General features: G+C 33.2%; 2 protein-coding genes across 2 annotated transcripts; both read right to left on the bottom strand.

Annotated features, from left to right (window-relative positions):
- LOC142634191 (putative glycosyltransferase At5g20260) lies at positions 1-5,595 on the bottom strand. Its single transcript, XM_075808478.1, has 4 exons — positions 5,306-5,595; positions 4,923-5,077; positions 3,048-3,402; positions 1-755 (listed from the first exon to the last, which is right to left on the bottom strand). Exons 1-4 carry the CDS (start codon positions 5,501-5,503, stop codon positions 75-77), a joined length of 1,389 nt encoding a protein of 462 aa, XP_075664593.1. The 5' UTR covers positions 5,504-5,595; the 3' UTR covers positions 1-74.
- A 3,948-nt stretch (positions 5,596-9,543) lies between these two features.
- Positions 9,544-13,139, bottom strand: LOC142634035 (putative glycosyltransferase At5g20260). The gene is made up of 4 exons (XM_075808305.1): positions 12,815-13,139; positions 12,411-12,562; positions 10,884-11,232; positions 9,544-10,356 (listed from the first exon to the last, which is right to left on the bottom strand). The coding sequence occupies exons 1-4, from the start codon at positions 13,037-13,039 to the stop codon at positions 9,676-9,678; spliced, it is 1,407 nt and encodes a 468-aa protein (XP_075664420.1). The 5' UTR covers positions 13,040-13,139; the 3' UTR covers positions 9,544-9,675.
- Positions 13,140-23,152: the final 10,013 nt, after the last annotated feature.

The raw sequence follows: 23,152 nt of genomic DNA, 5'->3' as shown, positions 1-23,152 counted from the left end.
AAAATGCTAATATTTAGTTATCAAATTATAATTAATCATATAAGTGATTATAACATGTAGATATTGATGAATAGTTAATAATCGTTTTGTGTAAGCCTAATATTAAGCCTTCTAAGCCACACGGAGTGAAGCACCATATGAAGGACATCAAATGGCTTAGCTGGTCTGTTTAGCTCAAAATGCCTTGCTACTTGTGCCACCCTCTTTTGCAATGTCAAGTATCTCTTTTGTGAAATCCCTTTCAAAATTGTCTTAATTTCTGGTATTTTCTTCGGAGGAATGAATACTGCAAATTTGCTCCAATCAAGAACATCGCTAAAGGGTAATGTATAGTAATCAGAAATAATCACTGGGACACATGCTTGATACATTGCCTCCACCACTCTAGGACTTGCCACTTCTGATCCACTTGGACACAAACAAAACTTGGTTTGTCCCATTAATTGATGGTAATTTTTCTCCTTAGGGAGGTTCTCATAGACTTGAACTTCACCGTCTTTGTCCTTCCAGTGCTGGAATAATATACTCCTTATGTCTCCATGGGCTGCACCAGCAAAGAATGCGAGGATGGTGCGCTTACTAGGGGCTAGGCCATGACGGGGTGGGCCGAGGTTGAATATAGGGTAACCTTTCAGGTTATATTCTGGTAATGAAACATCTCTTATGGGTTTGAAACCTTCGGACGTGTTAGCATTACATAGCACTCTTATGAAATTCTGGTAGAACTTGGGAACTTCTGTTACAAGCAATGGTGCCTGAAAAAATCAAGTAGAGATAGGTTAGTGAATAGAATTGACTACTTCTATTTAGCAACATTTAAATGAGCTAGGTAAGTCTAAGCCAGTTGCAGAACATAAGTACTTAATGTACCAACCAATAAAAATATTTCTATTTGTTTTTCTAGTGATTGTGTATTGCTAGAGTAATGCTAGAAACAGATAAAAATGCACAACTTTATGCCACAACTCGTCACGTTGTAAGTGGTGAAAATGTGTTCCCACATGACCCACCATCACATATCCACCAATTACAACTCGCCACATGGTAAGTTGTGGTACAAAGTAATGCATTTTTATGTGTCCATTAGCTTCGTAATGCTATATCACAGGATAACAAAAATGTTGCATAGTTTATTTGTCCAAAAAAATTAAATTCCAAACCAAATTTAAAATTAGCCAAGCCAACTCCAACCCACACACCACTTGATGTAACACGGTAACACCACCTCTTTTTTTTTTTGCTAATGCTAAAAAACTGAATACAAATGTTGGTAACTTTTGGACAGTAAAGACCCCTCAAGACAGCACCTGAAGTTGGAGAAAAATCCTAGAGTTGAAGAAAACAGTAAGGAGATGTTTGAGTTTTGAAATTGGAGATGGGAAACGATGCTCCTTTGATATGATAGTTGGCAACTGGAGAGTTCACTTTATTTTAATTCCGAGGTTGAAAGTGTCCATAAAATGGGACTTTGGTTTTAGAAACCAACCAAATCAGAGGACCTGGTGTTAATTCAAAGCAAGTTGTGAGGACGTTGATAAAAGTCTCTGGTCAGCTTCTAGTTCATGGGTGTTCAATTGTGCAGTAACCTGGGAAGATCTGAGAACAAAACGAGAAGTACCCAGGTGAAATCTAATCTGGTTCAAAGCTGCTATCTCTATACGTTCCTTTATTGGCTTGAGTGTTTTGAATAAGGTACATAAAATCCAAAAATCACATATTTTTTGAGTGCTTCTTCACAAGGGAATCTGGAACAAGATCACAAAATTATGTTTGGTCTGAAATTTACAATTTGAATGAGTAAGATTTTGTAAGCTGGAGCATCATGAATCTCAATGGCAGAAGTTTGAGAGCTTCAATACGTAAATTAGCTTGGTGGGCTTCTGTCTATCACATTTGGCTTAAGAAAAAAAAAAACCATAATCTATGCAGCTTTGGATTGATATGTTTCATATATAGAGCTGTACAGAATCCAAGAGATGACCATTCCAATATATTTCTGTCAGAAACTAACAGATGTTGTTGGTAAGCACGTTTGGTTATCCAAAGTTATTCAAAAATGAGTCCTAAACAGATGTGGATAACGATGAGTATTCATCCAACATTATTCAGATAAATAAGGCTAGAATTGTTAAAAGATAACATGATTTTTAAGGAAAGCTTTCTTGTCATAGATAGTTGAGGTATAATTACCCTTTGTCCCGCCTCTCTGTTTGAGCTCAAGTTTCTTGATAATTGTAGGAGGTAAAAGTTGCTAAGATATAAAAAGAGTAGTGTCACAGGAGGAAAAATAGAGTATTTGGGAAACAAAATAAGGATAGGATGCAAGAATAAACACCTACCTAGCTAATGGCCTGTTTGGATGTTTAAAAAAGGAGGGGGAGTAAAGTAGAGGGAAGGGGAGTAATTCAATTACCTTGTTTGAGAGTTTTTTAAGGAAGGAAGGGGAGGGGTTTGGAGGGGTTTGAAGGGGTTTCAACTACTTCCAACCCCCTCATTTTTAATTCCCCCAAATTGGAGAGATTTGGAGGGAGAGTAGAGCACATAAAATTATTGATAAAGTAAATTACCTAATTTACCCTTATTATATTTATAAAATTACAATGTTAAAAACAAGGGGAAGGGCTAATTACTCCCTTCCTCCTTACTAATTATAAAAACATCCAAACAAGGTGGAGGGTAATCATTCTCCTCTACTCTCCTCCCCACTACTCTCCTCCCCTCTACTCCCCTCTACTCTCCTCCTTCTCTAAACTCCCAAACAGGCCATAAAATTTAGTTGAAGAAGTCAGCAAGCATGAATAATAGGATAAAATAGAAAAATATATAGTAGAAAGCATGCTAATGAATAATTAAAAAAAAAAAAACTTACCTCCAATGCTTTTTTTAACTGGAGATGTTATTTTGTTTTAAATATACAATGGTAAATGAAAGTGAATTTTAATCTCTACATTTTATTTAGTTAGTAAATGATGTGACGGTTTCTGATTAAAACAAAAGAAAATTTCAGTTAAAAAAGTACTGAAAGTAAGCTAAGTCTTGTTACGTACCCAATCATGGCAAGAGACCATAAAATGGTCCCCTCCGCTGCTTCTATTCCAATAGGGGTACTTATCAGCTACGACGTTGATGTAATCTCTAAAAATTATGGCCAATCGATGACGAAAGGCGTGGGGCTGAAGCCTATAAAAACTGTCCACAATTTTGCTGACACTGAGTGGAACAAAGAATGCATGTGCCTCATCAGGATGAGAAGCCATGAAGGGGCTCTCCCCTCTCTCCATCTCATCCATGAACTGTCCTCCAATGGAGTATAAGTAACTCATCGGTCCACTATGTGCCATTGGTATCTCTCCTTCCCTGTACACCCACACCTTGAATCTCTTTATCATTTCAATCTGACTCCTGATATATACATATATATTCACCATCTTATTATTATTATGAAAATACATATGCTGACATCATTTGTTGTCTAAATTACAAATTACACGGATTCTCAAAAAAAAAAAAAAAAAAAAATTACAAACTACACCATTTAGTTTTTCTTAAAATTCAATTCAATTCTATAACTTTTGTTCAATTTAATCCTCCTCAACTATTGGTGCAAACACAAGGTGCTGACTCCTAGGATTTATTCTTTTGTTTGCCGTTGTTTAATTTTAGCAATGATAAAATGTGGTTATCCTGCGTCAACTATTGACAATCTATCAGTGACACAAATGACAATTTATATTTTACTTGTTATATCTTATATGTATTAGCCTATCAACAAAAAGACAATTTTACATTCACACAATAGCACCTTTATTACATAATGAGTCTCACCTAATAGTACATTTTTTTGCAAAGTAAGAAAAGCACTTTGCAAAAAAATGATATGGAATAGGACTTCAAAAGAAAAAACCTATGTTTATGTGTAATGTATCTACTTTAGCACTTCACCAGTTGGTTTCTTGCTTACAATTTTTTCTCTCGTTATCAACTTTTTCAATATCAAGCTTGAGTTTTTGATATAAACTTGAATGTTAACAGCTTAAAAAGTAAAAATGTCTATTCCCTTGAGTTCTAGACATCCCATGGATCGGTTAATCTGGGCATACACACCGTCACTTCATAGTGAGCAGTGCCTATAACTATAAGGTGGCTCTATAATTCATATCCAACCAATCCCAGTCCTGAAGGTTCGAATGGGCAGAATTGTAGGAAATTTTGGAAATCATTGTGGGGTCTCAATGTGCCGAACAAGGTGTGGCCAGCATTAAAATAAAGATGTGGCCAAAATATATTGCAATCCTATCGTATACATCAATTGCTATCTTTTATTTTTGGCAAGTTATGCAATAGACATCGCACAGAAAAATTAAGTAAATGCCACTATTCATTGAGCCAGCAAGAATTCCAAGGCATAAATCAACTAAGAAGTAATTGCCGCTTATGATAAACGGACTATTTTGAGGGAGGCTAGTCCTAGACTAGCTAACAATTTACTCATAAATACATAACTATTCTTATTTATTTGTCAACATTTGAATTTATAAATACTTCCAAATATATAAAGATAAATACTAACTTTATATGACTCATTCTAATTAAGAAAAATCAAACTAATCCTAATTTAAATTAATTTATTTGAATAAATAAAAAAATATCCCCATCGCTATCTTTTTAATACTAATTAAAATTAATTAGATACTTAGAAAATCATTTCAATAGTGAAAAACAGATTCGATCCCAAAGATTATTCTCATTTCCTATGTTACTATTCCAGGCAATTAATGCAAAGAAATAAATAATTAAATACGATGGAATATGAAGAGGAAAATGAGGTTGCAAATTAAAAGGGTACCCAAAAAAAAATGTTTCCTTAAAAAAGAAAATGTAGTAATTGCAAAAATGTTTCCTTAACGAAGAAGGAACTTAACTGATGAAAAGCATTGGCATTTCTGTAAACGCAACTTCCTGGAACATAAAATTCAATTTTATCATCAGATGTATAATTCTGATTGTTAATTGCTTTCTGAATAGCTGCACGTGCTCTAGCCAAATCTTCTTCAATCTTATCTGTTCTACTCTTCTCCTGCTCACTCAATGTATATGCATAGCCCCCAAAAACAAAAATTAATACATAGTCAGATAAAATCAAAGTAAGAAAAAAAGAAAGGAAAATTAAAGAAAAATAACACATAACTCAAACGAAATATGCAGTATTTTGACTATAGGGCAATTTTTTTTTTTAATTATTTATAATTCAATAGTTACAGCGTGATGAAAATGGAATTTAAACCCTGAACGAAATATTAGTTACCTTTGCCATAGTTGGAGAAGGTGCCGGTGGAAGTGGAGGGGATTTTGGGTTTGTTTGTAATAGACGAGAAGGTAATGGAGTTGGAGTAGAAGAAGAGAAATGGAGGTTTTCGTTTAAGCAGGGAGAGATATAGGTGAGGAGAAGAAGAAGTAAAGTTGGAATGAGCAAAAATGGCGAGTGTAAACTAAAGGTTGCCATTGCTGCTTCAATTGTTGCGAAGTAACTCTCACAGTAGGAAAATCCAGTTGACAAAACACAACAAATTTTGTGTGGCAACTGACAGCATTATATTGCCACAATACGTACGCGGACAACAATGACATCTATCAAAAAAAGGTGAAAACCTTAATAAATAAATAAATAGATAGATAAAAACGAAAATATTTAGGCTCCGTTTGTTAACGCCAGTTAAACACATATTTTCAGTTTTTAAATAATATTATACGTATTTTTACATATTTTTTTATTTACATATATTTTTATACATATTTTCAATTTTTAAGTGTATGTATCAAACACCCACTTAAATTTCAAAACTTCAAATTTCGAAAATTCTTTGATGTGTATATATATATATATATATATAAAATTACACCGACATCTTTTAAAGTTTTACGAAATGACACTTCCTCAAATATGTATTAATTTATATATTTATGGGTGGAGAAGTATCATCAATTATTTAATTTATAAACCTTAGAGAAATGAAGTATAAATATAAATAAATAAATAAACATATATATACACACACACTAGCCTCATCACACGCGCTTCGCGCGTACGATGACTTTCTTTTTTAGCAAACAAAGAAAACTGTGTTTTTATTATATATATATATATAATTCTTATTTTGAAAATTTAATTTATAAGTAGATAAAATAATTTGAAAATTAACACCGTAAATTTAGAAAAAATACTCTACAAAATGCTACTTTATCTATATTACTTTCTCACTTTAAAATACACCCAACATCAATGTAATTTCTTTTTGAACATGAAAGGTGTGAGGGCCACCTTTTGAATGATGTCCAGGCCCAAGTTTAAGCAAAGACCCCGGGTCCTCTTGTTGTAGTTTGAAGGTACTGAGCTTGGTTTACCGCAGCTAAATGGGCTGTTTACAAACCAAGTGGTGCACAGGGCAAGACTCTTGCAATACGTATACACTAGCAAGCGGGAATATATGTATTGAACAACAAGAAAATAGCAAAGGAAGACAAAGTAATAAAGTAACACAAAAATAACTATTTGGGATCCTCAAATCAATAAGAAATACTCCATTAGTTTTCTTAATTATGGATTACAATGTGCTCATTAAGACGTGATACAAGGTCCAAATAAGCTCAAAAATTACAAACTTAGATATCTATCTAAGCCTCTAAGACTTGCAAAGTTTGAATCCAAGTATGTGTTATAGTGGCTGTTTCTAGGATACCGGGAGATATTTCCCTACTTTCTTTGAGTTTTGACAGAGTTTTCTCAATGATTCTATATGGTTTCACTATTGCTGAATGCCCTTTTCCAACGTTGGCTGCTTCTCCCTTTATAGTGTCACTCTAGGGTTACGGGGTACTACTGATTCTTCCCCCTTGGCTCCTTGGGTACCAGAGCCCCTGTTGTTCCAACCCTCCTAATGACTGATTCTTTCCTTGTTTCCCATAGTTCTCTTCTTTTTGTTCTTTTTCTTTCAAAAGCCCTTTGCTGACCTTCCGTTCTGAGGTACCTTCGGGGGAGCTGACCTTCAACTTTGCTTCTTCCAAGATTTTTCTATCTTCCCTTTTTCAAACTTAGCCCCTTTTTGGCCGCCCCTCCCATTTTGTCATTTTTTTCCAGTAAGCCAAGTCTTTCTTTGCCAAATCGAAGGTTTTCCAAGCTATTTCCTTTTATGGCTCTCCGTTCTGGGTTCCCTCGAGGTACTGGCCTCTTGCTCTTGAGTCGTTGCTCTCCAAGCCCTCTAGCTCTGTGCGGCATCATTGAGTGCTTGAGAAGAATACATCTGCCTTTCGTTCCTTGAGCCTTTTGATCTCCCTTTGAGCTGTCTTAATCCCGCTTTGGTTTGGCCGTGCTGTACACCCCAAAGGTCCCAGGCAGTCTCCGGGATCTTGGGCCAACCTTTTCTGCTGGATTTTCTTTGGCTCTCTGAATCTAGCGGGCTAACTCCTTTCCCTTCTCCCTTTCTTTTATGGACCCTAAATCTTGCCTTTTCACGGATCTTGGGCCTCATATCCATCGGCCCTACCATTCTTCTCTTTCTTTTTTCTTTTTTTTGTAAGCCCAATCTCTTTTTTTTTCCTCAATTTTTCACTTCCATGGGTTGGCCCAATGTGCCATTTCTTTGGGCATTGTGTCATGATTTTTTAGACCTTAACATTTAGTAGCCCTAGCAAGTGTTGATTAGGAAAGCCAGCCCAAAATAAAGAAAAGCTAGCTCAATAGTTTAAAACTTAGACCAAAACAAAGGAAAAAATTAGTCTTGGGCTGGGTAGAAAAAGCCCAAAATTTGAAAAATATAAAAACTTTAAATCATTCAAACTGCATCTTATACACCGCACCGTATATGTGACCGCAAAAATGAGGTGCGGTGCAGTTATAATTTTGGCTAAACTTTAAACCGCACCGCACCACACCACACCACACATGTGACCGCAACAATAAGGTGTGGTGCCGTTATGGTTTTAGCTAAATCGCACCGCAAAGTGCGGTACTAAAAATGGCCCAACACCGCACCACGAACACCCCTAGTCATAATTGGGGGAAAAAAATAGTTTCAACACGTTGACATTTAAAAGAAATAGAAAGTTCTAATCACATTATAAATTTCACCTTATTTTTATTGAGAAGTATTACGACTATAACATTTTCACAACGAATTTTAGGTGGTAAGTTGTTATGGGCTTAAAAACGCGTTTTTTGTAGTTAATTTTCCACCTAAAATTTGTTGTGAAAATGATCTTCCATAACATTTCTCATTTTTCTTTTATAATTTTTGAGATGATATGTTATAATTAGCATATAATGAAAGTAGTGTAAAAGGTGACTCTAGTGATATATCATCAATCGCAATATGCTACATTAATCTGTTGTAAAATTTATTGTGTTTGTAGCATTATTAAGGAAACATGAGAACCAATGGTGAAATTTTTTGTGTTTCTGGCATATTGTGGAAGTACGATACCATAATTTATGCACTCTCAATCACGCCTACTCATTTCAACGAAAATATCTCTTGACACCAAAAATTGTATCGATTGTTTCACGCATTCTTGTGTTCTGGTTTTGGTTTTATATATATATATATATATATATATATATATATATATATATATATATATATATATATATATTATTTCACATCAGGTGTAACTCAAAGCAATGTTATATTACTTAATATTTTTTATTTGATGCAAAATTTGAAAAATCCACAGTGGGATTAGATTTTCTTCTCATACTCTCTATGCTTGTGAATTTCAAGCTAATTTGATATTAATAACTATGTCATTGATCAAATGTTTAAAGTTAAAGTTTTTGTATTTATAATTGTGTATAAAAGATGGGCTTTTAGATCGAATAGTAAGTGACATTTGATTGACAAGAAACTCAGTGTGCGTGTTAAGAGCATAAAAAATATATAATCCAACAGTGTGTTTTTTGAAATATTAATCTGATAAAAGTTACTCATTTTGTCCCAATTTGTTTGTCTTGTTTGAAAAGTCAAACTTTTTAAGGGAACATCATTTATTATCTTGTCTGCCTTATAAAAATGTATAAGTTTACAAAAATACCCTTAAATAAATTTATCAGCTTTTCTTAAAAAGAGTTATTCTTAATAAGGCAACTAAAAAGGTGCCCCAATTAGATTGATTTTAAAAAAATATATTAGTTAGTTTTCTTTTCAAATAGTTTTGAAAATAAAGTAGAGGTATATTAGGAATATTAGTAAACTAATAATTTTTATTTTTAGAATCAAGACAATATTATGGGACATCTCAAAATGAAATAGAGGACAAACAAAGTAAAACAGAGGGAGTATTAAGTAGTGTAACATTGCTTAGAATTACACTTGATGTAATTCAAACTAAAAAAATATTTACTTGACTGAAATTCCATTAAAGAGATTGCATAACAAAACTGTAGAAGTTCAATTGATGCTCGTATCTGTTTTCTATTTTTATTTTTGGGCACAAAGAAAAACAGCGCATCCGAGCCTAATAAATTTACCAAAGAGAAAGAATATATATATCTGCCAGCACCAATAGAAGCGGTGCACCTAAAAACCAAATACATTTACGTTCAATTACAATGATGTACTCTCAGAAAAAAGAAAAAAAAATTTATATAAGGCATCAATCATTAAACTTTGTATACATTACTAATCAAAAAATATTCAATGGTAGCTGAATGTTAAGCCTTCTAAGCCACACTGAATGGAGCACCATATGATATACATCAAAGGGTTTTGCTGGTCGGTTCAACACAAAATGTCTTGCAACTTGTGTCACTCTCTTCTGCAATGTCAAGTACCTTTTTTGTGAAATTCCTCTCAGAATAGTCTTAATTTCTGGTATTTGTTTTGGAGGAATAAATACTGCAAATTTGCTCCAATCAAGAACTTCACTAAAAGGTAATATATAGTAATCAGAAATAATCACGGGGACACAATTTTGATACATTGCTTCCACCACTCTAGGACTTGCTACTTCTGACCCACTTGGACACAAGCAAAATTTGGATTGTGACATAATTTTGTGATAGTTTTTCCCTTTGGGAACTCCCTCATATACTTGAATTTCACTATCTTTATCTTTCCAATACTCAAACAAACGTTTTCTAATGTCTCCATGTGCAGCACCAGAGAAGAAGGCAAGGATAGTGCGCTTACTTGGAGGTAAGCCAATGCGTTGAGGACCAAGGCTATACTCAGGGTGACCTTTTAAGTTAAATTCTGGCAATGAGACATCTCTTGTGGGTATGAATCCTTCAGATGTGTTGGCATTGCATAACACTCTTATGAAGTGCTTAAAGTACTCCCGCTTCTCTTTTATGACTTCTGGTGCCTGAATAATCCCATAGAAGATAGTTTAATATAGGGTTTTTCAGTATGATGCCTAGGTACTAACATCTTAATATAGGGTTTTACACAACTAATTAAGGTGGTGAGATGTGATTACAACATCGCTTTTATATAACCACTGACACAACTTTTGTTATGCTTCAATCACAATAAATTGTGTAAGCAGTTATGAAAAATTTTGTATCCCTAAATTTATCCAGGCCCTGTATTCTAAAACCAAGTAAGAAACTAAAGAGAGATGGTCTAAAGAGGGAATACAAAGTTGTGTCAAATTGGGGATATATGTGTGTTAGTGCAGCGCACGTGCGTGTGCAATGGAGATAGTATATGATGTATCTAGCATATGTAACTACCCTCTCATATAGGAGTGAGTCACACATTTGTAGAGTACACTCATGTGAGAGAGTGTTGCATATGTCCCATACACAATGACTTTTCTCGTGTGCAAGAGAAAGGATTAAGATCATATATGAATACTAAACCTTTTGAGTAATTGAAAAAAAGCATTACCCAATCATGACAAGAGACCATGAAATGGTCTGCTCCATGGCTTCTATTCCAGTAGGGGTATTTCTTTGCTACTACATTGACGTAATCTGTGAAGATTGGCAGCATTGGAAAGTGAAAGGGGTCAGCCCTGTAAAAGAAGTCAACAATTTTGGTAATACTTATTGGTAGGAAAAATGCATGTGCTTCATTAGGATGGCGAGCCATGAAGTGGCTCCTTTCACTTTCCATCTCATCGATGAATTGGCCCTCAATGGAATAAATATAACTCATTGGCCCACTGTGTACCAGGGGTCGCTCTCCTTCCCTGTACGCCCATACCTTGAAGCTCTTCACCATCTCTATATGGCTCCTGCCCAAACCCAATCCAAAAAAATTATTGAATGTGACACCGTGCAATAAACGTATACCAATTACTAGTTAATTACCCAAAACACCACCAAGTATAATAATTAAAGAAAAAGTGTCTTGGGATTGAGACATTCATTATTTTATGTGCAGATATTGCATGTTGTACAGAGAATTTAAAAAGTTGAGAGATAATCAAATATTACTCCGGCCCTATTATGAACATTTTCTTCCATAATTAACTACTAAAATTATATACATTTACAATATTTTTTGTATTTGGTAATTTGTGCATAATTGTTCCACAATAAAGAAAAGAAAGCGATGATGTATGGCTTGTATCTAATGTTCACAACACCCACTTTTTGCAAGATAAGAGAAGTTATGGTAGACAATTTTACTCCCAATTTCATAATGAACAAAGATAAGTGTTACAACAGAAAATTGTATTCTCACTCAAACTCAAATTACATTCAATCCATTTTGTTCATAATTTTTCTGTATATACAAATTGGTATCAATAATAAGTCCAAAAGTAAAAGTAATAATGATATGTTTCTAGCATTACTCGCTAAAGATTGGAAAAAACTAAAACAGAATTGGACTCAACCTCACCCTCAACTTCAACTTCAACTTCAACTTCAACCACAGAACCAACACAGACACACACACACACACACACAAGGATTGGGCATGTTTGCTAGCAGGAATATGGATTTCTGAAACGCGTTTCAGAAGATTTGGAAAAATGCAATTGCCTTTGATCCTAATTTTTCTGATCCAATTAACAATCCCAAACAGCCCAAAAAATGTAATTTGGACCACGTCAAAAAATTTCCTGCTGTCCTAATCCTCAGCTAGGTTGGGATTTTTCATTCTGCGGTTTAAATGCAGATCACTGACTGACACTGGAAATGTCATTAGATTTATAAGCAATTGCCAAAATCCAAAACTAAATAGTGTAGCAATTTGAATTTCCATATAAAAAAAAAAAAAGCTATTTTGACTTTCATCACCACTGACCAAACAGGCTAAAGCACAATGTAACTAGCAGATAAAACAGTTTTATGAGAGTGACGCCATAGTTTTCAATGCTTCATAAAGTTTGATGGGATTTCTGATAAAAAAAATAAACGAATAAATAATCAAATATTAAAGATATAAAAAGACTAAAAACTTAACTGATGAAAAGCATATGCATTTCTGTACATGCATCCATTGGGAATGTACGTTTCCTCTCTGTCAGACGTATAGTTCTTTGTACGAATAGCTTTATGAATAGCCGCTCGTGCTCTAGCCAACTCTTCTTCAATCCTCTCTGTTTTATTCTTCCTCTACTCACACAAAAGTGCCCAAAACAAATCAAATATATATATTATAATATTAAAAAAAAAAAGTTCTTTTACGACCACAACAAAACATGGTGGTGTAAGATAGTCTTTAGAATTATTCGAAGCGTGAAAATATTTTGAGATTTTGTTGTTCTAATCAATTTTCTCTAATAAAAAAAAAACCCATTGATACATATAATTATGAACCAAAAAACCAAATCATAAAGCATTGCAACAAAACAAAGAATTGTGCACCTTGACATGGTTGGAAACGCTGTTAGCTGCAGCGGTGGGAGTTGGAGAATTAGCATCAACCGGAGAGGGTGCAGGTGGGAATTGTGTTGGAATTTCGTAGTTGGTAGGTGGTGATGGGTGGAGAGTGAGGCGGTTGTGGTTTAAGGGAGAGATGTAAATAAGAAAAAAGAGGAGGAGAAGAGTTAGGATAAGTAAATATGGTGAAGGGGAACTCAAGTCTGCCATGGCTGCAGGCTGCAGATAGCCTTTGGGGGTCCGTGAAGAAAGGAATTTACTTCAACTTCTAGCGTGGGGGACCTACTGAGACTTTATGATGACGATTCGATTTGTGTGCTCTTTATCTGGAAGGAGGCCTTTAATTGCTCTCCCACCTATTTATTTATTTATTTCTTTCTTTCTTTTTTGTCTTGTGTGGGGGACCAATCCATTACTTGTTTTTTACTTTGGAGGAAGTTCGGATTATTTGTTGAAGGTTGATCTTGATTGCACATTTTTTTGGATTGAGATCTTCTTGAGTTCTTAGGTACTTTATTATGTAGAGTCTTTTTAATTTTAACCTTTTATTTATAATAAAAGGTCTAGATTTTGCTATATCATTAATTTACTAACAAATTTACAAAAATAATGATTTTAAAAAAATAACTACTCATGAATGATAGGTATTACCTTAAATGTGAATAGTGGCTATGACATTACAGCATTAAATGCAAAAGAAATTTGCTTATTTAGAAAATTGATTATTATGCACATAGACCAAGAAGCATATATATATATATGGCAGAGACACTTGGGTTTTCATTCCAATTTTTTTAGTCTTTTATTAATTTTATTAAAATTAAGCATATACATGTTTTTTTTTTTTTTTTTCATTTCAAGTACATGATTGGCACTTAGGATCATAAAATATGATTTTTCTATGTCCCATTTCAGTCGAACCTATGCTTTGAAATTAACAACCAAAACGATTTGTGGAACAAATTGAAAAATGAAGAGGGGAAGGAGAAGATGACTTCACATTTTCTTAGAGACCTGATTTAGGTAAAAGAGATAAGGCAATAATTATCATTTATGAGTAGTTATTTTTTAAACCATTATTTTAGGGGATTTGTTAGTGGATTAATAATATAGAAAAATCCGGACCTTTTATTATAAATGAATGGTTAAGATTAATAGAACACTATACGGTAGAGTACCCTAAGAATTCTAGAGGATCTCAATCTCATTTTTTTAGACGCATTACGCAAAAGGAATCGATTCTAATTAGGGTAAATTGCAAATTATACTCTTAAAGTTTGAAGGTGATTGAATTTTATACTCTGAAATTTCAGAATTTAAATTTTACTCCTGAAGTTTGGTGATGTTTAGATTTTACACCTTGACGTTTCAGAATTTGGATTTTACCCTTATATTTTGGGAGTGTTTAGATTTTTCTCCCTAAAGTTTTGGGATGTTTGGATTTTACACTTTAAAATTTCAAAATTTGGGGGTGTAAAATCCAAACAATCTTAAACTTTAAAGAGTAAAATCTAAGTTTTGAAATGTTAGTGTGTAAAATCCAAACACCCCAACTTCAAGGGGTAAAATTCAAATTCTAAAACTTTAGAGTGTAAAAAATCCAGTCACCCTAAATTTTAAAGGTGTAATTTGTAATTTACCCCGTTAATTACTATGTTTTTTTTAAGTAAAAAATTATTGGATAGGTTTTTTTTTTTTTTTTTTTCCCCAAATAGGGACAACCTTCTTGTCATTGTAAGGCATATATTCAAATTAAAGGCTCACCATAAGAGCGTTTTAAATTATATGCCTAAATGACGCTAATGAAAGAAGGATTTTTTGGCTTGAACATTCTGGCTACTTGCAATGCCCTTTTTCCTCCTTTAGATAACACTGTTCCTCTTGTTGAAAACATGGGATGGGAGAGTTTTCTATAACGATCAATTTTGTATCTACCTCCTCTTTTACACACAACTCTTGTGAAGTAGACATTTCATTTTTTAGAAAGAGAAAAGAAACTCGTCGACAAGGTTGTTAAAATTGGGATCCTACGTAAGATCATGGGAGGTAAGTAAGATCGTGAATCGTAGGATCGGATCGTAGATTGTAAGATCCTACAGTATTTGAGAGAAAAAACACATTGGTATGTTAAATAATCACATAAATTATACATTCATTCATCAATTTGCATCAATTTAATTTAATTACCATATATCACTACATCCATTCGTAAGAATCATTTAAAGAGGCCAAAAACCTCAAAACGTGACACTTTATCAGAATGTTATTTTTCATTTGGGTCTAACTGACACTCTATCTCTCTATCTACAGTAGAATAGTAAAACTTGGTTTATTGGGATGTTATTTTTCATTTGAGTCCTATTGAGTAATCTGTCAAGTTAGAGAAGATTGCAAAGATTTTTGAAAGATCCGGATCATTTTGGTAGGTGAGATCGTAAAATCGTAGGATCCAGATTGAGATTTTGACAACCATGCTCGCCGTCGCCCTCACCTTGGACCTGATTTGGTCGAGTTGGAGCCATCAACGGTGAGCATTAGCAAATCTCTGAGTATTGTGATTTGGGAAAGAGTTTTGAGTTTTGGTGAAACGGTGTCATTGCAAATGGTTTTGGTGAAACGGCCAGTTCTGTGGTTTTGGTTTTGGTTTTGGTGGAACTCAACTTACAATTAAGTCGAGTACTGTATAACGGAACTCGACTTACTATTAAGTCTAAGTACTGTGTAAAAAATGAAGGAAATTAGAATAAATTCTATAGAGTAAATCTTTAGTTTCTATCAATTTATTTAAGAGGAACTTTTCTAAAACCTCAAGCGGTACTACAACAATCAACTAGGAACTAGACATTCCTATAAAAAAAAAATATAAAAACTAGGAACTAGACATTATAAAACGAAGTTATTAGTAGGTTTCAGTTAGCTCAACTAGTAAAGTCTCTAATGGTTAAATAAGAAATTTGATATTTAATCTTCACCTACACCAAAAACCAATTGGTGTCTTAATTTGATGATAAGCTATAATCAGGAGCAGACGTCATAGATTGAAAAAAAAAATGAAATTATTATCTAGAATCTCCCTTTCCCTCCCTCGTTGGACCCCAAAAGGCCAAAACTCTTTTTTTTTTTTTTTTAATTCAAAATTTTGAAGTCCTCTAAAATAAGAACATAAAGAAATAAAAAAAATTACGGATTGTAACCACCGCACACCCTTGGTGTGGGGGGGGGGGGATAAGGGTTGGAGTTCAAGTCTCTAGGAGAGAAATTCACACACATATACACTTAAATTAAGTTAGAGTATAAATTATATCTTGTATAAAAAAATAATAATAAATTACGGATTGTAATTAAGTACTTAACTATATATTTCATTTTTTATACCACAGAAAATGTGAGGGGTAAAAGGACCCAAGTGGGCATATGGGCCTTTGGACTGTAGCATGGAGGGCCGACCTACTCCAGAATTAAACTCTACGAATTGGCCCATACGTCGAGGATCCGAGGGTACAGTCGAGAGCGAGCTTCTCCTCGGACAGATCCAAGAGAACTCAAGACTTCATTATGAAGGTCAAGGCACAACTCTGGAAAGTCTAATGGTTAAAAGGGGACACCTTGAACCTTCTAGATGCACCAGTGTTAAAGAAAATATCAAGTGCAAAGGTTGCCACCTCCGCATTAAAGGTTCTGCACCTACCTCCCTAGCCGCATTAATGGGGAAGTGACCCCTGAACAGTAGGGCTGAAACTTCTAGTCACTGTCCAAAAGGTATCAGGGAAGAAAGTATTCAAAGGGGGTGGAGGTCAGAGAAAATGGGGAATTGGCAACAAAGAAAGAAACTAAGAATTGTAACTTTTAAGGAAGAAATAGCAATAATACAGAAGTGGTCCTCGGCTAACGTCCGAGGAGGCCTATTTTCAGTTATCTTTTGTTATCTACATGTGTTTGTAACTCTTAGCCCGTTATCAAGTCTTCAGCACTTCTAATCTAGGTTTCAAACCCACGCTCTACAAATTTTATTGTCTAAGGCTCATTGGGCCTGAGCCCGTAGTTGTCTTTGGATCCAGGTGCAATTGTGCACTTACAGAAAACAAATAAAACCCATAAAGAAAGTGCATATATATATATATGAGAAATTTACAGATGTAGCAATTGTTTATCCATATAAAATATACTATTGTGTGCATAAGTTGAAATTTAAGGTGGATTTAGATTTTTAAAAAAATTGAAATTTTATTTTCATATTTGCTTAAAATTAGTTAATTATAGTTTAAAGTTAAAAAGTTATTAGCTAAAGTCTCATATTTTAACTAATATTTTTAACTAAACATGTAAATTTGAATACCCCAATTCCAACTATATATAGATTTTTACAGTTATATTGATTATAGAAAAATCTTATGGTGAAAATTTGTTTTTGCACCAAATTATAACATGATATAATTGGTATATTTTTCTCAAAAAAGAAGAAGATATAATTGGACAGCTATACCGATTACAAACAAATCTTATGGTGAAAATTCGTTTTTGCACCAAATTATAACAAGATATAATTGGTATATTTTTCTCAAAAAAGAAGAAGATATAATTGGTATATACGTTCTAGTCATGGAATATATTTTCATTGTTCACAGACCTCAAGTGACATAGGTGGAGGTGTTGGTTGATCTACAAGACTCTTTATAGTAGTTTGATACAACTTTTAAAAATCCTTTTTTAGGTACAACTTAATTTTAACTTTATAATAAATCAAATAAAGTTATGAATTTATATAGTATTAAATGGAAACTTAGTCTAGCATTGTTAAGAATTGAGAATGAGTTTGAATTATATAAAAAGTGCTAATTACTACTCGTATTTCTTTTGAGTTCTGCTTGAGGTTTGCATGCATCTCCGTCCTCTACTCTTTGATACTCACTTAAACAAAAAGAAAAGTATTTCTTTTTAAAAAAATCTAATGCTAAATGTGTGTATGAAATGATAATATACCTCACAATCTTTTAATTCCTACACTTTCTATGTTATGAAGATATGAAGTGTCTAGTGCGTAAGGTTTCCAGATTCGAGGTGAGCCTCGCATAGGTCTCCTGTGGGATCGACATCTGGGAGATCTCAACATTACATTATAGGGGATACAGTAGAGGAAAATGTTAGGGGTGCTACAAGTGTTACTATAATTTTGGTATAAACTATGTGTTTGATACACAAAGCACATAATTGGTGAATTACAATTGGCGATATCAGTTTGTTTCAAAGTTGTAGTGAAGTTTGTTGTACACCTAGCATTTCTTGTGTAGAAATATGTATTATTCTAGTTGTCGTACTTAAATGTCTGCCAAGATAAGTTTTCTCTTGAAACTAAGTGGAGATGTAATACCAAAAAAACAAAAAAAGAAAAAGAAAAAGAAAAAGAAAAAGCAAGAGACTTTAAAAGTGGGGTATTTAAGTAAATCTTTTTGTGAGTCAATTTTATAATTAATATTATTAAAGGAGTTTTTAGAAAATTAGTTTGAAACCTAGCTATATATAAGCTAATCAAGTCAACCAATGTATAAGGATAGATATTTCTAAAAGAGGACTTTTGGGTTTGTTTAAGTAAAAAAGATTGACTGTGCATTTAGGTAAGAGCCTAAAAAATCTCATCTTATATCAAATCTAAACTTTATATGAAATTAGAATATTTTTATGTGAGAATTTTTAACTAGTGAGACTATCTAAATATGTAATTAGTTTTATAATATAAACAAAGAAGAGTTTAGATTTATATCTTTGGTAATTTGGATGCAAGGTACTACAGATTTTTTTGTCTCCGTATTGTGATTTTTTTTTTCCTGTGCCCACTGTTGTGTCATGCGTGTAAGTTTATGGAGGTTGCAGAAGGATAGGCGTGGTGAGTCTCGTTCTGCACAAGTTTCTGCCCTAAGAAGTTGTACCTAATAGTGGATTTGGTGAATGGGAAAAGTCATGGTGTGGGCTTGAAGTTTGACAACTATTAGATGTAATAATAAATAAAAAAAGAGGGAAGAATGATGTATCCGTAAAAGCTAGTGTCTGGGTGCTTTGATTTTGTATGATATGGTACATTTTCCTAGTTTTGTCCTCATCTCAATAGAGAACTAGGGGTGGCAGGTGGCAGGATATTAAAACAAAGAAAAAAAAGAAAAGAGCACTCGTGTAGAAGATGGGTCTAGATGGCGTAATTTAGAGCATTCACAATAGTAGAATTAAAATTTTAGCAATTTAATTTCACAAAAAGTTATTTTATCTATTTTACTTATTCATTTTACAAAACATACTGCAGCAGTGAATCTATTTTAGCTTTTAACACAATAAAATAATATAAACATCACAATAAAATAATATATCTACTACAATAAAATAATATATCTCACTGCCCAAAAAATATTTAACCACAATTTAATTGGAAAGGTGAATAAATTTTTTTATTTTTTTTATTTTTATAGCTCTCAACTACAATGCTCATGTATTGATACATGAGCACTGTAGCACTTAAAGCTAAATTTTTTTGCTTTACTTTCACTGCTGCAGGAGGATTTTTTGTGTTTGAGTGGAGCTAAAATAGCTATATAGCTATTTAGCTCCACTGCTGCAATTGCTCTTACAAATTGACTTTTGATATCGAGTATCTTAGGAGTGTGCATGCGTCGAGTTGAGTAGGGTTAAGGGGATTGTTGGACCTAACTTACCATGGTAGGTTAAAAAACTCCAACCCAACTCAACCTATCACATAAGTCCAATCCAACCCAACTCATATGCGTCGAGTTGGGTCAAGTTGAACCTATGGGTTGGATAATTTTTTTTATAACTATTATTATTAAATTAAATAGAAAAAAAATATCACACTTGCCACCTAAGTTGATAAACAAAATATACATTAATATATGAACTAATATTCCAACTCTGTTATACATTAATATTGGCTTTTATATAGAATAGGAGGAAGATCTAGTTATTTAAAAAAGTTTATTAATTATATAATATATTTTAAACATATATTAAATATATGGGTGGGTAAGGTCGGATTTGGAATTTTATGATTTGAACCCAACCCAACTCACTATAATAAAATAAAATAAAATTTGTAACCCAACCCAACCCACCAAGCCCTAAAAATCGACCCAACTCGGTGGGTTGGGTTGGATCGGGTTGATTTTGGCGGGTTGGCAGGTTGGCTGCACTCCCCTAGTATATCCTATATGCATTAACTAAGGGCCGGTTTGGATGGAGGGGAGAGGAGAGGGAGAGAGAGTAGAGTAGAGTTAATTGAAAATAGTCTAATTTTGTACCAATTTTACTCTTCTCTACTTCCTCTCTCTTCCTTTCAATCCAAATGAACCATAATAGTAGCAAAAAGTAAAGAAACAAGAATATTATGACTATGCGGATTTTGGCATGAGAAATAGTGGATTATTTGATGCGCTTAGTAAGAAGACAAAATTTATATATATATATATATATAATTATTGACAATTCTGAAATATAGGATAAGTCCTCTATGATGCTATTTTTGTCCTTACAAGAAGAGTTAATAATGAAAAATTATTAGATATTTTTAGAAGTTTTTCTTCTGACTAGGTACCGTTATAAGTTTTTCTTAAATTATTTGATTATTGAGTAAATGGGACTTGTAAAATTATTTTAGGTAATATCTAGGTATGGCTTTTGGAGGTAAGTAGTCTTATCCTGATTGGTTTTATTTTGCTTATACTACTTTATTTTAACTACTGAAAATTGTTTATAATTGTTACAATTTTATTCAATTGTTTTTAGCTACATTGATTTAAGTAATAAGGAATAAATAATTATGACAAATGAATTTGATTACTGAATATATGATTTTATATATGTATTTGAATGAGATTTATTTTTGTTTGAACTATGATTTGATATATATGATTATGAACGATTTGACTATATTTTGCCTCTGATACCCAGCTAATGGAGGTTATTCATTGATACCGAAACTAGTTCTATCTGGGACATCACAAGCTTATCGTGTTTATGGACTCAGCTAATGAGAGATATACATTAGCACAAAACTAGTTTCATCTGAATTTAATGCCTAGTCATGAGAATATAGCATGACCATAGTTGTAAAAGATTGTTAAGAATATGAATTATGTCTAAGTATTTGAACTATTTTGAGCTCTTGAAACTGCTTATGTGTTTTTGGAACCTATTGTATATTACAGCATTTGATATATGAAAAACTGATTATTTTCTAATCCATTTATGATATATTTGTAAGATTAAAATATTTGATCTATGTATATCTTATTATTTTATAGATCTATTTACTTGATAGAACTTATTAGGACTTTGATTATTTATTGAGTTGTCAACTCACCTCCCTTTTTCACCTCCAAATCAGATTGTGAAGAATAGCAAGTTTTGAGAGTTTATTGTTGTGTTGTGAACATAAAAGAAGCTTAGTGATTTTGGGATTATATAGTCTTGTAATAGTCTTATATCATTTGGCCAATTGGCATTTTGTATATGAGGTTTGAATTTTGTTCCTTTTGAATTATTGGAGATCTATTCATAAAAAAATTGTTGGGGTATTTTGAATTTATTTTATATAATTTTTGAGAATAAAGTTAGTTGTTAAGAAGGCCTTGCACACTTGTGAGGTGTAATTTTCCCCACGTTTAGGAATTTGTGTCTATTTTGTGTGTTTTCATTAATTAGACTTTTAAGTATCGGTTATTTGCCTCACTTTGGAAACTAATCAGGAGCTGGAGAAATTAAAATATAAGGTAAGTTTCGATGCACTATTTTTTGCAATTTCCTACTTGGTTCCAAACTAGAAATCATCTTTATCATTTATTTGAAGAAACACATTAAGTTTGTTATACACACACACACACACACAAAGTAATTGAGTGAAGCATTGTCCCTACTTTATGTGATTTGCTGCTGGAATCTTTTGGGTGTTATTCTTGAGGTGTTGTCTTAGAATTTCAACTTTTCCCATTTTCTGCCTTACCCTCATGCTTATTTCAAGGCTTTCTATCTTTTGGATTATATTCATTGTGTTTGATCAGATTGGATTATATATATATCTCTTCACTCCTGCTAGGTCATTGGTCTTCTTTACGAAAGGAGATACCGTAGCATGTTAATCTTGTTACTTTTTTCTTGTTTTTCATAAAATTTGTACATCAGTTTTTGATTTTGTCTCTCTAATTGTTTTAATAAGAGGTTCTTTTGTTCTGTTTCTCATCTTTAGATTATCCTCCTGTTGGTCCATAGTATCAAATATATGAATTTGAAAGTAACTTAATTAGTCAAACTCAATTTAATAAATAATATATCAATATTCCTGTCATTACATGCATTCCTTTCTTAGCAAAATGTATTAGTGATCATCATAATTTTTTAGACGTATGAATTTACTAGAAGTTAGAGAGGGTATTGAGTGGATGTTAGGTGAGAAAACCACTTGTGATATATAGTTTGCTCATGTGAGTCTGAGATCAATGACTCTGATAGTGTGGCAAAACCAAAATGATGCTACCCAAAAATTAAAAGACAGAAAAGTAAAGATAGCAACCTACAAGTCAGCAACTAGGCTTACTTGGAGGCAACACCAAGCAAGAGAAAACCTACAAGAGTTAGTACCTAGCCTAGGGTTGGTTGGAGATTGTTCACCATTGAAAGAATTCAAAGAAATCTAATATCAATGAAACTGTTTCTTTCAAAACTGGATCCATGTGTTCTTAGATAGAATTAACAAAACTTTGCTTACAAAAAAAAAGAAAAAAAGAAAAAAGATCCTAAACTCCTAAACTAAATAGGAAAAGGATATAAAAAAATTCATAAAAGAAATCCTATTAATTAAACAATTGGGCTTAGTGTAGGTCTTTAGCCCATATTATTTGCAGGCTCCATCCATAACTACAAGTTTGACTGTGTTTCTTTTGATGTCTAAGCCCACAGGCCTGAATTATTGGAGGCCTATATCTTGTGCCTTTACCATAGTGTGTAGTGGTTTGTTTGGGTTGAGGGTGCTACTAGGAACGAAGAGTGGCCAATAAGTAGTTTTCTGGGAAAATGAGTGGACACATGGTCGCTCTTAATTCAGCATTACACACATGGTTTTAAAAACCGAACAGGACATCAAACCGCTTTTTTAAAAATTTTCGATTTTTGGCTGGTTTTGATGTTTTTAACCGGACCGGACTACACTGATTTTTCCGGTTAAACCAGTCGGACCGGCCGGTCCGGTCCGGTTTTTAAAACAGTGATTACACACGACCATAGAGCAAAACTGTGGGCAAGATTTGTGTTGCTCATTTGAAATAATAGGGA

This window comes from Castanea sativa, chromosome 5, assembly GCF_040712315.1.
Source record: "Castanea sativa cultivar Marrone di Chiusa Pesio chromosome 5, ASM4071231v1".
Classification (NCBI taxonomy): domain Eukaryota; kingdom Viridiplantae; phylum Streptophyta; class Magnoliopsida; order Fagales; family Fagaceae; genus Castanea; species Castanea sativa.
Note: the sequence above shows the minus strand (reverse complement) of the source record. Positions and strands in the feature narration are given on the sequence as shown.

Bases quoted from the DNA above. Each gene is read 5' to 3' on its own strand.
- LOC142634035 (XM_075808305.1), bottom strand. From the start codon at position 13,039: ATGGCAGACTTGAGTTCCCCTTCACCATATTTACTTATCCTAACTCTT. The intron at 12,563-12,814 runs GTGCACAATTCT...TTGTGTGAGTAG, and splicing joins GCGTTTCCAACCATGTCAAG to AGGAAGAATAAAACAGAGAG. The intron at 10,357-10,883 runs GTAATGCTTTTT...GGGATTATTCAG, and splicing joins TGGTCTCTTGTCATGATTGG to GCACCAGAAGTCATAAAAGA.
- LOC142634191 (XM_075808478.1), bottom strand. From the start codon at position 5,503: ATGGCAACCTTTAGTTTACACTCGCCATTTTTGCTCATTCCAACTTTA. The intron at 5,078-5,305 runs GTAACTAATATT...TTGAGTGAGCAG, and splicing joins CTTCTCCAACTATGGCAAAG to GAGAAGAGTAGAACAGATAA. The intron at 3,403-4,922 runs GTTAAGTTCCTT...TGTATATATCAG, and splicing joins AATGCCAATGCTTTTCATCA to GAGTCAGATTGAAATGATAA.